We start from the raw sequence: 13,708 nt of genomic DNA, 5'->3' as shown, positions 1-13,708 counted from the left end.
TGCTGGTGAGGAGAAGCAGCTTAGCACAGGGGAGCTGCTTCCCTGCCTCTCATCTCCCCTGTTCCTTTCTGTTGCTTTTGTCAGAGAGCTCCCCAGCAGCTCCTCAGGCCTCTCCCCTGCCTCGCTCCTCAGCCTGTGGTCCATGGCTGGTTGGTTGTGGGGATGGGGGGCAGTGTTCACAGGACCAGGCTGGCAGGAGGAAAGCTGCTTACCCCCCTTAATGCCCAGGTCCTCTGCTGCCCTCTGGAGTGAGAACAGGTCTGCAAGCTCTGCCCTGAGCAGGGGTAAGGCTGAGCTGGAAGAGAGCTGCCCCTGGCTGCTCTCTTTGGGGCTCTCCTGGCTGGGCTTGAGGCTTTCTCTGGGCCTTGTGGGGCCACAGTGACTCTCTCCCTCCACGCCAGATGGCAGACACCAAGCCTGGGCCAGGCTGAGCTGTTGCAGGTTCCCTGAGCCCCAGGGTCAGAGCTGTGCCTGGGGGCTGTCCCTGCAGGCCCCCTGCCCTGCCTGACTGTGTGTGTCCTCCCCTGGCAGGAAGAAGCTGACGCTGCTGCGGGAGATGCTGGCGGGCTGCGGCGCAGGCACCTGCCAGGTGATCGTCACCACCCCCATGGAGATGCTCAAAATCCAGCTCCAGGATGCAGGGAGGATTGGTAGGTGGGCAGGGGGAGGGGCTGGGGCTGACCTTCCAAGGCACAGAGGGAGGGAATGAGTGGAGAAAACTGTTCTCCATCCCCTTGCCTGCCCCAGGGCACACCTGGCAGGAAAGAGGTTTCTCCTCCTGCTCAGCTCCAACCTCCTGGCTGCCACTCTGTGCCCCTTGCTGTCCCTTGTGCTGTCCCTGGGCACCACTGAGCAGAGCCTGGCCCCAGCCTCTTGCCCCCCACAGCTCCTTTAGCTCTTGCTGAGCATTGCTCAGCTGCCCTCTGGGGCTGCTCTTCTGCAGGCTCTCAGCCCCAGGGCTCTCAGCCTTTGCTGCTCCCAGAGCTGCTCCAGGCCCCTCCAACCTGCCCTGGACTCTCTCCAGCACTTCCCTGGCCCTCTGCAACTGGGGAGCACAGAACTAGTCCCTGGCCTCCAGATGTGGCCTAGTAGAGGGGCAGGAGGACCTCCTCCATCCTGCTGGCCACACACTTCTCCATGCACCCTAGGACCCCAAGGACCTTCTTGGCCCCTGGACACTGCTTTGCTTGCCCAGCTTTGCAGAGCTCCTTCTGCTTCCAGAAGATGATTTGGTTTTTGCTCAGAGCCACAGGCTGGGCAGGTGGAACAGAAATGCTGCTGGTGGCTGGGTAGAGACAGGAGAGGTGACTGCATGGTCAGCTGGCAAGTGCTTAAAGCTTGTTGGCTCCTGTGCACCCAGAAAGGATTAGCATCCTCCAGTGCTCTTCCCATGGTGCTTCCTCCACCTCTCTTCTAACCCCAGCAGCAGCTTCCTCACACCTTCCCAAAGGGATGTGTCCTTCCCAAGTGAGCTGTCTGCCCTCACTCCCTCTTTTTCCTCCCAGGAGAAGCAGCAGTGGTGTTGGCTGGCATAGGAAATGCTCCAAGACCACTGGGAATGGGAGAAGCTGGGGCTGGGCTCTGGGGGCTGTGGGCAGGGGGGGCTGTGAGCCTGGGGGGTGTTGCAGGTGGGAACAGAGTCTGCCATGGAGACTGGAGGAAAGATCTGGGATTGATTAGTCTGGAGCAGAGGAGGCTGAGGGAGACCTCATTGCTCTCTGCAGCTCCCTGAGAGGAGGCTGCAGGGAGCTGGGCTTGGGCTCTGCTCCCCAGGCTCAGGGCACAGAAGGAGAGGAACTGGCTTGGAATTGTGCCAGGGGAGGCTTGGGTTGGAGAGAAGGAAAAATGTCTTTGGTGGCAGAGTGGTCAGGGCCTGGCAGAGGCTGCCCAGGGGGGTGGTGGAGTCCCCATGGCTGGAGGGGTTCCTGTGGCCAGCTGGGGCCAGGGCTTGGTGGCCCTGGTGGGGCTGGGTTGGGCTGGGTGAGCTTGGGGTTGTTTTCCAACCCAAGCAAATCCCTGATCTCTTTGCTGTCACCTTAATGCCTTCCATAGGTGAGCCTGGGGTATGGCCTCCTTCCCCAGGAGCCTTGCATGACACCTTTAGATGCCAGGGCTGTGCCCTCCCTGGCCAAGGGCCAGCTTGGGCTCTCCTTTGATGTGGGCTCACAGCAGGGCTTTGCTTTCCCCTCTTCTGCTGTTTTTAGCTCAGGCCTTATCCTCTTTGTGTGTATTATTTGAAGGTGTTTGAAGGAATTAAGCCCTGGTGTGAGGGTTCAGAAGAGGTTCTGAGTGCTGCCAGCAGCCTGTTCCCAGAGACAGGCTGATGTGCTCTCCATCTTCTGGGCAGAGAGGAGAAATGCAGCAGCAGGCTGGCAAGGCTGGGAGAAACCAGGCTGCTCTGAGGCATGTGCCTGAGGAGCTCACAGCATCATTCTGCTTGGGAGAGAGCTTCAAGGTCAAGTCCAGCTGTGGTTAACCCAGCCAGGCCAGGCCTCCGCTGAACCCTGTCCCTCAACACCTCAGCTCTGGAAGTCCTCCTGAGGTGGGGACTCCACCACTGCCCTGGGCAGCCTGGGCCTTGACAGCCCTTCTGGGGAAGGAATTTCTCCTAGTGTCCAACCTAAGCCTTCCCTAGTGCAGCTTGGGGCTGTTCCCACTGCTACATGGGAGCAGAGCCCAAGCCCCACCTGGCTCCAGCCTCCTCTCAGGGAGCTGCAGAGAGCAAGGAGGTCTCCCTCAGCCTCCTCCACACTGAACCCCCCCAGCTCCCTCAGCTGCTGATCCCCAGCCCTGCTCTCCAGACCCTTCTCTGGACACTCTCCAGGCTCTCAATGTCTTTCTTGAACTGAGGACCCTAAAACTGAACCAAACACTTGAGATGTAACCTCCCCAGTGCCCAGTCCAGGGGCACCACTATTGCTGCTCCAGGCCAGGCTGCTGGATCTTGCCCACCTGGGCACCCCCTGGCTCATCTTCTGCTGTCTGCTAACCAGCACCCCCAGGTCCTTTTTCCACTGGGCAGTTTCCAGCCACTCTGCCCCAAGCCTGGACCCTTCATGGGCTTGTCTCAGGGTGAGGGAGAGGAGCAGAGCTGGGGTGTCTCAGGGTGAAGGAAATGAGCAGAGCTGGGTGGTCTCTGGGTGAGGGAGAGGAGCAGGGCTGGCTTGTCTCAGGCTGGGGTTGATGAGCAGGGCTGGGTGGTCTCAGGCTGGGGGTGATGAGCAGGGCTGGGGTTGATGAGCAGGGCTGGGTGGTCCCAGGCTGGGGTTGATGAGCAGGGCTGGGTGGTCTCAGGCTGGGGGTGATGAGCAGGGCTGGGGTTGATGAGCAGGGCTGGGTGGTCTCAGGCTGGGGGTGATGAGCAGGGCTGGGGTTGATGAGCAGGGCTGGGTGGTCTCAGGCTGGGGGTGATGAGCAGGGCTGGGGTTGATGAGCAGGGCTGGGTGGTCTCAGGCTGGGGGTGATGAGCAGGGCTGGGTGGTCCCAGGCTGGGGGTGATGAGCAGGGCTGGGTGGTCCCAGGCTGGGGGTGATGAGCAGGGCTGGGTGGTCTCAGGCTGGGGGTGATGAGCAGGGCTGGGGTTGATGAGCAGGGCTGGGTGGTCTCAGGCTGGGGGTGATGAGCAGGGCTGGGTGGTCCCAGGCTGGGGGTGATGAGCAGGGCTGGGTGGTCCCAGGCTGGGGGTGATGAGCAGGGCTGGGTGGTCTCAGGCTGGGGGTGATGAGCAGGGCTGGGGTTGATGAGCAGGGCTGGGTGGTCTCAGGCTGGGGGTGATGAGCAGGGCTGGGTGGTCTCAGGCTGGGGGTGATGAGCAGGGCTGGGTGGTCCCAGGCTGGGGGTGATGAGCAGGGCTGGGTGGTCTCAGGCTGGGGGTGATGAGCAGGGCTGGGGTTGATGAGCAGGGCTGGGTGGTCTCAGGCTGGGGGTGATGAGCAGGGCTGGGTGGTCTCAGGCTGGGGGTGATGAGCAGGGCTGGGTGGTCCCAGGCTGGGGGTGATGAGCAGGGCTGGGTGGTCCCAGGCTGGGGGTGATGAGCAGGGCTGGGTGGTCCCAGGCTGGGGGTGATGAGCAGGGCTGGGTGGTCCCAGGCTGGGGGTGATGAGCAGGGCTGGGGGTGATGAGCAGGGCTGGGTGGTCCCAGGCTGGGGGTGATGAGCAGGGCTGGGTGGTCCCAGGCTGGGGGTGATGAGCAGGGCTGGGTGGTCTCAGGCTGGGGGTGATGAGCAGGGCTGGGTGGTCCCAGGCTGGGGGTGATGAGCAGGGCTGGGTGGTCTCAGGCTGGGGGTGATGAGCAGGGCTGGGTGGTCCCAGGCTGGGGGTGATGAGCAGGGCTGGGTGGTCTCAGGCTGGGGGTGATGAGCACACTGACAGCAGAAGCTTGCAGGGCTCCATCTGCACGTTTTGGTGCCCCTGGAGATCTGCCTCCTCCTGTTCCCCTGGCAATGGGCCGGCAGAGGGCTGCCGTTGGGCACATCAGACCCGAGGTCTCTGCTCCTCCCCAGCGGCCCAGAAGAAGCTGATGGCAGCCCAGGCCCAGCTCTCCCCCTCCCCCTCCTCCCCGGGGCCGGCGGAGCCGGTGGCCGAGCGCCGCCCCACGGCCACGCAGATCACCAGGGAGCTGCTGCGCAGCAGGGGCATCGCCGGCCTCTACCAGGGCCTGGGGGCCACGCTGCTGAGGTAGGCTGGCACGGGGCACCGCTGGCTGCAGCTGGGGGGGCAGCCTGTGCTGGGGCTGTGGGCCTGGGGGGGTGCAGGCTGTGCTCCTGCGAGGGAAGCTCAGGCAAGGCGGGGAGGCTGCTGCTCTCTGGGGCAGGGGCTTGGTTCCCCCTGCTGTAGGGGAATCCTCGTGGGCTAGCAAAGCCAAGCTGCCAGCCTGAGCCTGCAGGGGGTGAAGCAAGGCTTGGCCCATGGCGGATCAAGGGCTGGTGGCCGCGCTGGCCCTCAGCCTGGGCTTCCAGAGCAGCTCTCCTCTCTCTGTGGCAGCGGGGTGAGGGCAGGGGCTGAGCCTCTCGGCAGTCACCACCTCTGAACGAGCTGGGCTGAAAGATCAGGGGGAGGCTGTTGCCTGCAGGGCCGCCTGCCCCCCCGTGGGTGCCCCTGCATGTCCTTGGTGCCCTCAGTTTGGCCCCTGTGAGCTTCCGGCTGCTGCCTGCGCCACACTGCAGCCTGGGCTGTGGTGCCTGCAGCCCTCCTTCGCCGCTCTCTCCTCGTCCCGCTCTGATTGCCTTCCTCCTTGTTCTCCTCCCTTCCCTTCCCACCGCAGGGATGTTCCATTCTCCATTGTTTACTTCCCCCTCTTTGCAAACCTGAACAAGCTGGGCCAGAAGGACCCCAACGTCAAGGCTCCCTTCTACGTGTCCTTCCTGTCGGGCTGCGTGGCAGGCAGCACCGCGGCCGTGGCTGTCAACCCCTGTGACGGTGAGTCCTGAGGGGCCTCTGCTGCTGGCCAGGGCACAGCACTTGGGCTAGGTGGGCAGGAAGATGACTGTGCCAATGGCATAGAGGCACAGAATGGTAGAGTTTGGAAGGGACCTCCAGAGAACATCCAGTCCAACCCCCCTGCCAGAGCAGGGGCACCCAGGGCAGAGCACACAGTGGGGGTTGGAAGCTCTCCACACCAGGAGACTCCACAACCTCTCTGGGCAGCCTGCTCCAGGCCTCCAGCAGCCTCACACCAAACCACTTTCTCCTCCTGCTCAGCTCCAACCTCCTGGCTGCCACTTTGTACCCAGTGCCCCTTGTGCTGTCCCTGGGCACCACTGAGCACAATCTGGCCCCTTCCTGACCCCCACCCCTCAGATGTTTGTAGGCATTGCTCAGCTGCCCTCTGGGGCTGCTCTTCTCCAGGCTCAACAGCCCCAGGGCTCTCAGCCTTTCCTCCACTGAGGTGGATTGCAGTTACCCCCCGTCCCCCAACTAACCTGAGGGACTTAACCCCCAAAATAGCTTGCCAGACTTAGCTCAGTTTGGGGTGGGAGCAGATGTGACTCCATTTGCAAGCAGCCTACAATCCAGGCACATGAACCACAATCAGCATGTCCAAAATACACAGCAGATGTACAACAGAGAGACAGGGACAAGTCACAGACAGCACAGAAACTCCTCAGACCCCTCTGGATGGGTCCAGGGGACCCATTCACCTCCTCCCCTGCTCCCTCCCTCCTCCCACATAACCTCACACAGCAGGCAAAACACAGATCCCATGGCAAGGTCATGGAAGAGAAAGGGAGAACTTGCAAGCAGAAGCAACAGAAGAGAGAGAGAGAGCTCTGGCTGCCTCTGCTCTCTCTGCCCATTAGCAGGCAGTGAGTTCTACAGACCTCAGCATTGTTTTCCTTTGGTATCCAGTGGTAATTCATTTTACTTCCAGTCCTTGCAGTCAGGATCTAGGCTGAAGTTCCCTCTTCCAGCTGCAACACTCCTCACACAGCTGTTCCAGGCCCTTCAGCATCCTCCTAGCCCCCACTGGACTCTCTCCAGCACTCCCCTGTCCCTCCTGAACTGGGGAGCCCAGAACTGGGCCCAGAACTCCAGATGAGGTCTAACCAGGGCAGAGCAGAGGGGGAGAGGAACCTCCTTTGGCTGCTGGCCACACTTTGCTTAATGCACCCCAGGACCCTGTTGACCTTTTTGGCCACCAGGGCACATTGCTGTCCCATGGATAACTTACTGTCCACCAGCACTGCCAGGTCCTTCTCCATGGAGCTGCTTTCCAGCAGCCCCCTCCCCATCTCCTGTCCTGCTGCACTGCCAGCTCCTTCTCCATGGAGCTGCTTTCCAGCAGCCCCCTCCCCATCTCCTGTCCTGCTGCACTGCCAGCTCCTTCTCCATGGAGCTGCTTTCCAGCAGCCCCCTCCCCATCTCCTGTCCTGCTGCACTGCCAGCTCCTTCTCCATGGAGCTGCTTTCCAGCAGCCCCCTCCCCATCCCCTGTCCTGCTTCACTGCCAGCTCCTTCTCCATGGAGCTGCTTTCCAGCAGCCCCCTCCCCATCCCCTGTCCTGCTGCACTCCCAGCTCCTTCTCCATGGAGCTGCTTTCCAGCAGCCCCCTCCCCATCTCCTGTCCTGCTGCACTGCCAGCTCCTTCTCCATGGAGCTGCTTTCCAGCAGCCCCCTCCCCATCCCCTGTCCTGCTGCACTCCCAGCTCCTTCTCCATGGAGCTGCTTTCCAGCAGCCCCCTCCCCATCTCCTGTCCTGCTGCACTCCCAGGCCCTTCTCTATGGAGCTGCTTTCCAGCAGCCCCCTCCCCATCCCCTGTCCTGCTGCAGGGGCTGACTCTGCACTTGTCTCACAAGGCTCCCTCTGCCCAGCTCTCTACTCTGAGACACAGGGAGTTAGAGAAGGAGAGCTTTGCTGTCCAGCTTTGCCTCCAGCTCAGACAATGTTTCCTTCAGCTGAGCTGGACCTACAGCTTCCTGAGTGCTCACTGAGTCAGGAAGAGGCTGTCAGCACAGGGGGAAATGACCTCAAGCTGCACCAGGAGATGCTGAAGTTGGATGCTGGCAGGATTATCAAACACTGGACTAGGTCCCCCATGGAGGTGGCTGAATCCCCATCCCTGGAGGTGTTTCCAAGAGGCAGAGCTGAGGGCCATGGTTTAGCCCCAGCCTTGGCAGAGTTAGGGAAAGGTTGGACTGGAGGATCTTGAAGGCTTTTGCCAACCAACACCGTTGTGTGCTGCTGTGGCAGTCACTCAGGGCAGGGCTGGCTGCAAACCTGCCCCTGCACAGGCACATCCCCACCAGCAGTGCCAGTGTGCTGCCCATGGACACCCAGGGCCAGCCTCAGCCCCGTGGCCTTCTCTCCTGCACCTTGGTCTCCTTGCCATGAAGAGCTCCAGAGGGTCATTCCTCCATCCCCAACGCTCCACACCCTCCAAGGTGTGAGGAAATGCAGGAGCAGCATGGTGTATTTTAGACCCTTCCTACGGAGGGGCCTCTGGGAGCTGAGCCCTCCTTGGAGGTGCTGAAGGCCAGGCTGGATGAGGCCTTGAGCAGGCTGTGCTGGTGGGAGGTGTCCCTGCCCCTGGCAGGGGCTTGGAGCTGGCTGAGCTTTGAGGTCTTTTCCAACCCAACCCAACCCATTCTGTGCCTCTATGAATTTGGAAGCTCTGAAGCTTGAGACAGCCTTGAAGCCTGGCTCAGAGTGAAGGGGAGGGTTGGGTTCCTTCTGCATGTGTAAAGGACTGGGTTTGCTCTCCCTGGCTTTGCTGATAGACACAAAAATCCTCTGTGTTCTGGGTGGTCTCATGGATGCCTCCTCCCTGGAGGTGTTCAGGACCAGGCTGGATGAGGCCCTGAGCAGCCTGTGCTGGTGGGAGGTGTCCCTGCCCATGGCAGGGGCTTGGAGCTGGCTGAGCTTTGAGGGTCTCTCCCAGCCCAACCCCTTCTGTGATTGTATGACTCTGGTGTTTCAAAGATGCTGCTCTGAGGGTGGCTCTTGCCTGCTGAGGAGCCTGCAGCCCTGGCAGTGCTCAGCACCAGCTCTCTGCTCTCTCTGCAGTGATCAAAACACGGCTGCAGTCCCTGCAGAGAGGAGTGAACGAGGACACCTACTCGGGGATCCTGGACTGCACCAAGTAAGTTCCTTCTGAAGCAGCAACCACTCCAGATCCACAGCTCCACAGACTGCACTGGGCTGGGAGGGAGCCTCCAAGGGCATCCTGTGCCACCCCCTGCCATGGGCAGGGCCAGCTCCAGCCAGAGCAGGCTGCCCAGGGACACAGCCAGGCTGAGCCTGAATGGCTCCAGGGATGGAGCCTCCAGCACCTCCCTGGGCAGCCTGTGCCAGAGTCTCCCCAGCCTCCCTCTGCAGAACTTCCTCCTGGTGTCCAACCTGACTCTGCCCTGCTCCAGTGCCAAACCCTTGCCCCTTGGCTTATCCCCACAGCCCCTCCTGAGCAGTCCCTCCCCAGCCTGCCTGCAGCTCCCCTGCAGATACTGAACTGCAGCTCTGAGGTCTCCCTGCAGCCTTCCCCTCTCCAGGCTGCACAGCCCCAACCCTCCCAGCCTGTGCCCAGAGCAGAGGCTCTGCAGCCTCTGATGATCTTTGTGGCCTCCTCTGGAGCCTCTCCAGCAGCTCCAGGTCCTTCTTGTGCAGCAGGTCTGGAGGCAGTGCTGCAGATGGAGTCTCAGCAGAGCAGAGGGGCACAATCCCCTCTCTCTCCATCTCTGGCCAAACCCTTGCCCCTTGGCCTATCCCCACAGCCCCTCCTGAACAGTCCCTCCCCAGCCTGCCTGCAGGTCCCTTGCTGCTGGCCACTGCTGGTGTTCAGGACAGCTTCCAGAGCCACCCAGCAGCTTCTAGAGCCAATTATCAGCCTCTAGAGCCTAGCATCAGCTTCTAGAACCACTCCACCATGTCTAGATTGACTCAGCCTCTAGAGCCATCCAGCAGCTTCTAGAGCAACTCAACAGCTTCTAGAGCCAATTATCAGCCTCTAAAGCCTATCATCATCTTCTAGAACCACTCCATTTCAAGAGCAGCTCAGCTTCTAGAGGCATCCAGCAGCTTCTGGACCAAACCAGCAGCTTCTAGATCAACTCCACAGCTGCTAGATCGACCCCACAGCTGGTGGATCGACTCCACAGCTTCTAGAGCTACCCAGAAGCTTCTAGAGACAACCAGCAGCTTCTAGAGGATGCTTTGGTTGTCTCTCCCCAGGCCCTGTTGCTACAGCATTAGGTGGTGTGAGCCTCCTGGGGCCACTCTGAGCAGCATCTGCAGGAGCTCTGTCTGAGCTGTCCCCAGCCATGCTCCCCTCTGCCCCCAGGCTGTGCTCTGGCAGCCTGAGAGCATGCAGGGAGCTTCAGGACACCAGCACCTGCTTCCTGCATCACTCTTGGAGCCACTTGCTCCCCAGCTGGCTGTGTCCCATACCAAGGGTGGAGTTGGTCCCAGCTTGTGAACAGGGAGACCTCTTGATGCCATCACAGGGGTGTCCTAACTGTAGCTCCAGCCCCAGGCTTCTGCTCCTGGCCAGACTCAGGGATGGGACATGCTCAGGAGGTTGGATCTGAGCAGGAGGAGAAAGTTGTTTGGTGTGAGGCTGCTGGAGGCCTGCAGCAGGCTGCCCAGAGAGGTTGTGGAGTCTCCTGGTGTGGAGAGCTTCCAACCCCCCCTGGCTGTGCTCCTGGGTGCCCTGCCCTGGGTGCCCTGCCCTGGGTGCCCTGCCCTGGCAGGGGGCTGGGACTGGATGTTCTCTGGAGGTCCCTTCCAAGCCCTCCCACTCTGTCATTCTGTGAGCTGCTGTGGAGCACACCCTGTTGAACAGCACTCCCTGGGGGTCCCTCAGCACCCACCGGGGTTCCATCAGCACCTATTGGGGTTCCATCAGCACCCACCGGGGTTCCATCAGCACCTACCGGGGTTCCATCAGCACCTATTGGGGTTCCATCAGCACCCACTGGGGTTCCATCAGCACCTATTGGGGTTCCATCAAGACTTAATGGGGTTCCATCAGCACCCACCAGGGTTCCATCAGCACCTGTTGGGGTTCCATCAGCACCTACCAGGGTTCCATCAAGACTTGGTGGGGTTCCATCAACACCCACCAGGGTTCCATCAGCACCTGCTGGGATTCCATCAACAGTTATTGTAGGTCCATCAGCAGCTGGGGTTCCATGTGCACTTCTGGGGTTCCATCAAGACTTAGTGGGGTTCCATCAACACCTATTGGGGTTCCGTCAACACCCACCGGGGTTCCATCAGCACCCACTGGGGTTCCATCAGCACCTACCAGGGTTCCATCAGCACCTATTGGGGTTCCATCAGCACCCACCGGGGTTCCATCAGCACCTATTGGGGTTCCATCAGCACCTATTGGGGTTCCATCAGCACCCACCAGGGTTCCATCAGCACATATTGGGGTTCCATCAGCACCTACCAGGGTTCCATCAGCACCCACCAGGGTTCCATCAGCACCTACCAGGGTTCCATCAGCACCCACCAGGGTTCCATCAAGACTTAATGGGGTTCCATCAACACCCACCAGGGTTCCATCAGCACCTATTGGGGTTCCATCAGCACCTATTGGGGTTCCATCAAGACTTGGTGGGGTTCCATCAACACCCACCAGGGTTCCATCAGCACCTGCTGGGATTCCATCAACAGTTATTGTAGGTCCATCAGCAGCTGGGGTTCCATGTGCACTTCCTGGGGTTCCATCAACACCTATTGGGGTTCCATCAGCACCTATTGGGGTTCCATCAGCACCCACCAGGGTTCCATCAGCACCCACCGGGGTTCCATCAAGACTTAGTGGGGTTCCATCTGCACCCACCGGGGTTCCATCAGCACCTACTGGGGTTCCATCAAGACTTAATGGGGTTCCATCAGCACCCACCAGGGTTCCATCAGCACCTATTGGGGTTCCATCAGCACCCACCAGGGTTCCATCAGCACCTATTGGGGTTCCATCAGCACCTGCTGGGATTCCATCAACAGTTATTGTAGGTCCATCAGCAGCTGGGGTTCCATGTGCACTTCCTGGGGTTCCATCAAGACTTAGTGGGGTTCCATCAACACCTATTGGGGTTCCGTCAACACCCACCGGGGTTCCATCAGCACCCACCAGGGTTCCATCAAGACTTAGTGGGGTTCCATCAGCACCCACCAGGGTTCCATCAGCACCTACTGGGGTTCCATCAGCACCTATTGGGGTTCCATCAGCACCCACCAGGGTTCCATCAGCACCTACTGGGGTTCCATCAGCACCTATTGGGGTTCCATCAGCACCCACCGGGGTTCCATCAGCACCTATTGGGGTTCCATCAGCACCCACCAGGGTTCCATCAGCACCTACTGGGGTTCCATCAGCACCTATTGGGGTTCCATCAGCACCCACCAGGGTTCCATCAGCACCTACTGGGGTTCCATCAGCACCTATTGGGGTTCCATCAGCACCCACCGGGGTTCCATCAGCACCTATTGGGGTTCCATCAGCACCCACCAGGGTTCCATCAGCACCCACCGGGGTTCCATCAAGACTTAGTGGGGTTCCATCTGCACCCACCGGGGTTCCATCAGCACCTACTGGGGTTCCATCAAGACTTAATGGGGTTCCATCAGCACCCACCAGGGTTCCATCAGCACCTATTGGGGTTCCATCAGCACCCACCAGGGTTCCATCAGCACCTATTGGGGTTCCATCAGCACCTGCTGGGATTCCATCAACAGTTATTGTAGGTCCATCAGCAGCTGGGGTTCCATGTGCACTTCCTGGGGTTCCATCAAGACTTAGTGGGGTTCCATCAGCACCTATTGGGGTTCCGTCAACACCCACCGGGGTTCCATCAGCACCCACCGGGGTTCCATCAGCACCTACCAGGGTTCCATCAGCACCTATTGGGGTTCCATCAGCACCCACCAGGGTTCCATCAGCACCCACTGGGGTTCCATCAGCACCTATTGGGGTTCCATCAGCACCCACCAGGGTTCCATCAGCACCCACTGGGGTTCCATCAGCACCCACCAGGGTTCCATCAGCACCCACCGGGGTTCCATCAAGACTTAGTGGGGTTCCATCAGCACCCACCAGGGTTCCATCAGCACCCACCAGGGTTCCATCAAGACTTAGTGGGGTTCCATCAACACCCACCAGGGTTCCATCAGCACCCACCAGGGTTCCATCAAGACTTAGTGGGGTTCCATCAGCACCCACCAGGGTTCCATCAGCACCCACCAGGGTTCCATCAGCACCCACCGGGGTTCCATCAAGACTTAGTGGGGTTCCATCAACACCCACCAGGGTTCCATCAGCACCCACCAGGGTTCCATCAAGACTTAGTGGGGTTCCATCAGCACCTACTGGGGTTCCATCAACAGTTACTGTAGGTCCATCAGCACTCCCTGGGGTTCCATCAGCACCTACTGGGGTTCCATCTGCGCAGGGAGGCCCCCAGGCAGGGCAGGGCCGTGGTGGCCCCGCTGCAGCTGTGCCTTTGTCCCCAGGAAGATCTGGCAGAAGGAGGGCCCCACGGCCTTCCTGAAGGGAGCCTACTGCCGGGCGCTGGTGATCGCGCCGCTCTTCGGCATCGCGCAGGTCGTCTACTTCCTGGGCATCGCCGAGCTGCTGCTGGACCTGCTGCCCCAGCGGCGGGGCTAGCCCTGGCAGCCTGCCCTGCCCCTGCCCTGCCCTCCTGCCCCTGCCCTCCTGCCCCTGCCCCAGCGGCGGGGCTAGCCCCGGCAGCCTGCCCTGCCCTGCCCTGCCCTCCTGCCTCTGCCCTCCTGCCTCTGCCCTCCTGCCCCTGCCCCAGCGGCGGGGCTAGCCCCGGCAGCCTGCCCTGCCCTGCCCTGCCCTCCTGCCTCTGCCCTCCTGCCTCTGCCCTCCTGCCCCTGCCCCAGCGGCAGGGCTAGCCCCGGCAGCCTGCCCTGCCCTGCCCTGCCCTCCTGCCTCTGCCCTCCTGCCTCTGCCCTCCTGCCCCTGCCCCAGCGGTGGGGCTAGCCCTGGCAGCCTGCCCTGCCCTGCCCTCCTGCCTCTGCCCTCCTGCCCCTGCCCCAGCGGCGGGGCTAGCCCTGGCAGCCTGCCCTGCCCTCCTGCCTCTGCCCTCCTGCCCCTGCCCCAGTGGTGGGGCTGGCCCCGGCAGCCTGCCCTGCCCTCCTGCCTCTGCCCTCCTGCCCCTGCCCCAGCGGCGGGGCTAGCCCTGGCAGCCTGCCCTGCCCTGCCCTCCTGCCTCTGCCCTCCTGCCCCTGCCCTCCTGCCCCTGCC

General features: G+C 61.3%; 1 protein-coding gene across 1 annotated transcript in view; it reads left to right on the top strand.

Moving 5' to 3' along the window:
* Positions 1–13,115, top strand: part of SLC25A22 (solute carrier family 25 member 22) — a 91,220-nt gene extending 78,105 nt beyond the window's left edge. The window contains exons 6-10 of the mRNA XM_054171776.1: positions 532–650; positions 4,503–4,677; positions 5,264–5,418; positions 8,503–8,578; positions 12,952–13,115. Coding sequence (XP_054027751.1) covers positions 532–650; positions 4,503–4,677; positions 5,264–5,418; positions 8,503–8,578; positions 12,952–13,105 — 679 coding nt within the window. The 3' untranslated portion in view covers positions 13,106–13,115. The remainder of the gene's footprint in view (positions 1–531; positions 651–4,502; positions 4,678–5,263; positions 5,419–8,502; positions 8,579–12,951) is intronic.
* The last annotated feature ends 593 nt before the right edge of the window (positions 13,116–13,708 follow it).

Source organism: Dryobates pubescens, chromosome 22 (assembly GCF_014839835.1).
Source record: "Dryobates pubescens isolate bDryPub1 chromosome 22, bDryPub1.pri, whole genome shotgun sequence".
Lineage (NCBI taxonomy): Eukaryota > Metazoa > Chordata > Aves > Piciformes > Picidae > Dryobates > Dryobates pubescens.
This window is presented reverse-complemented; position numbering and strand designations above follow the sequence as displayed.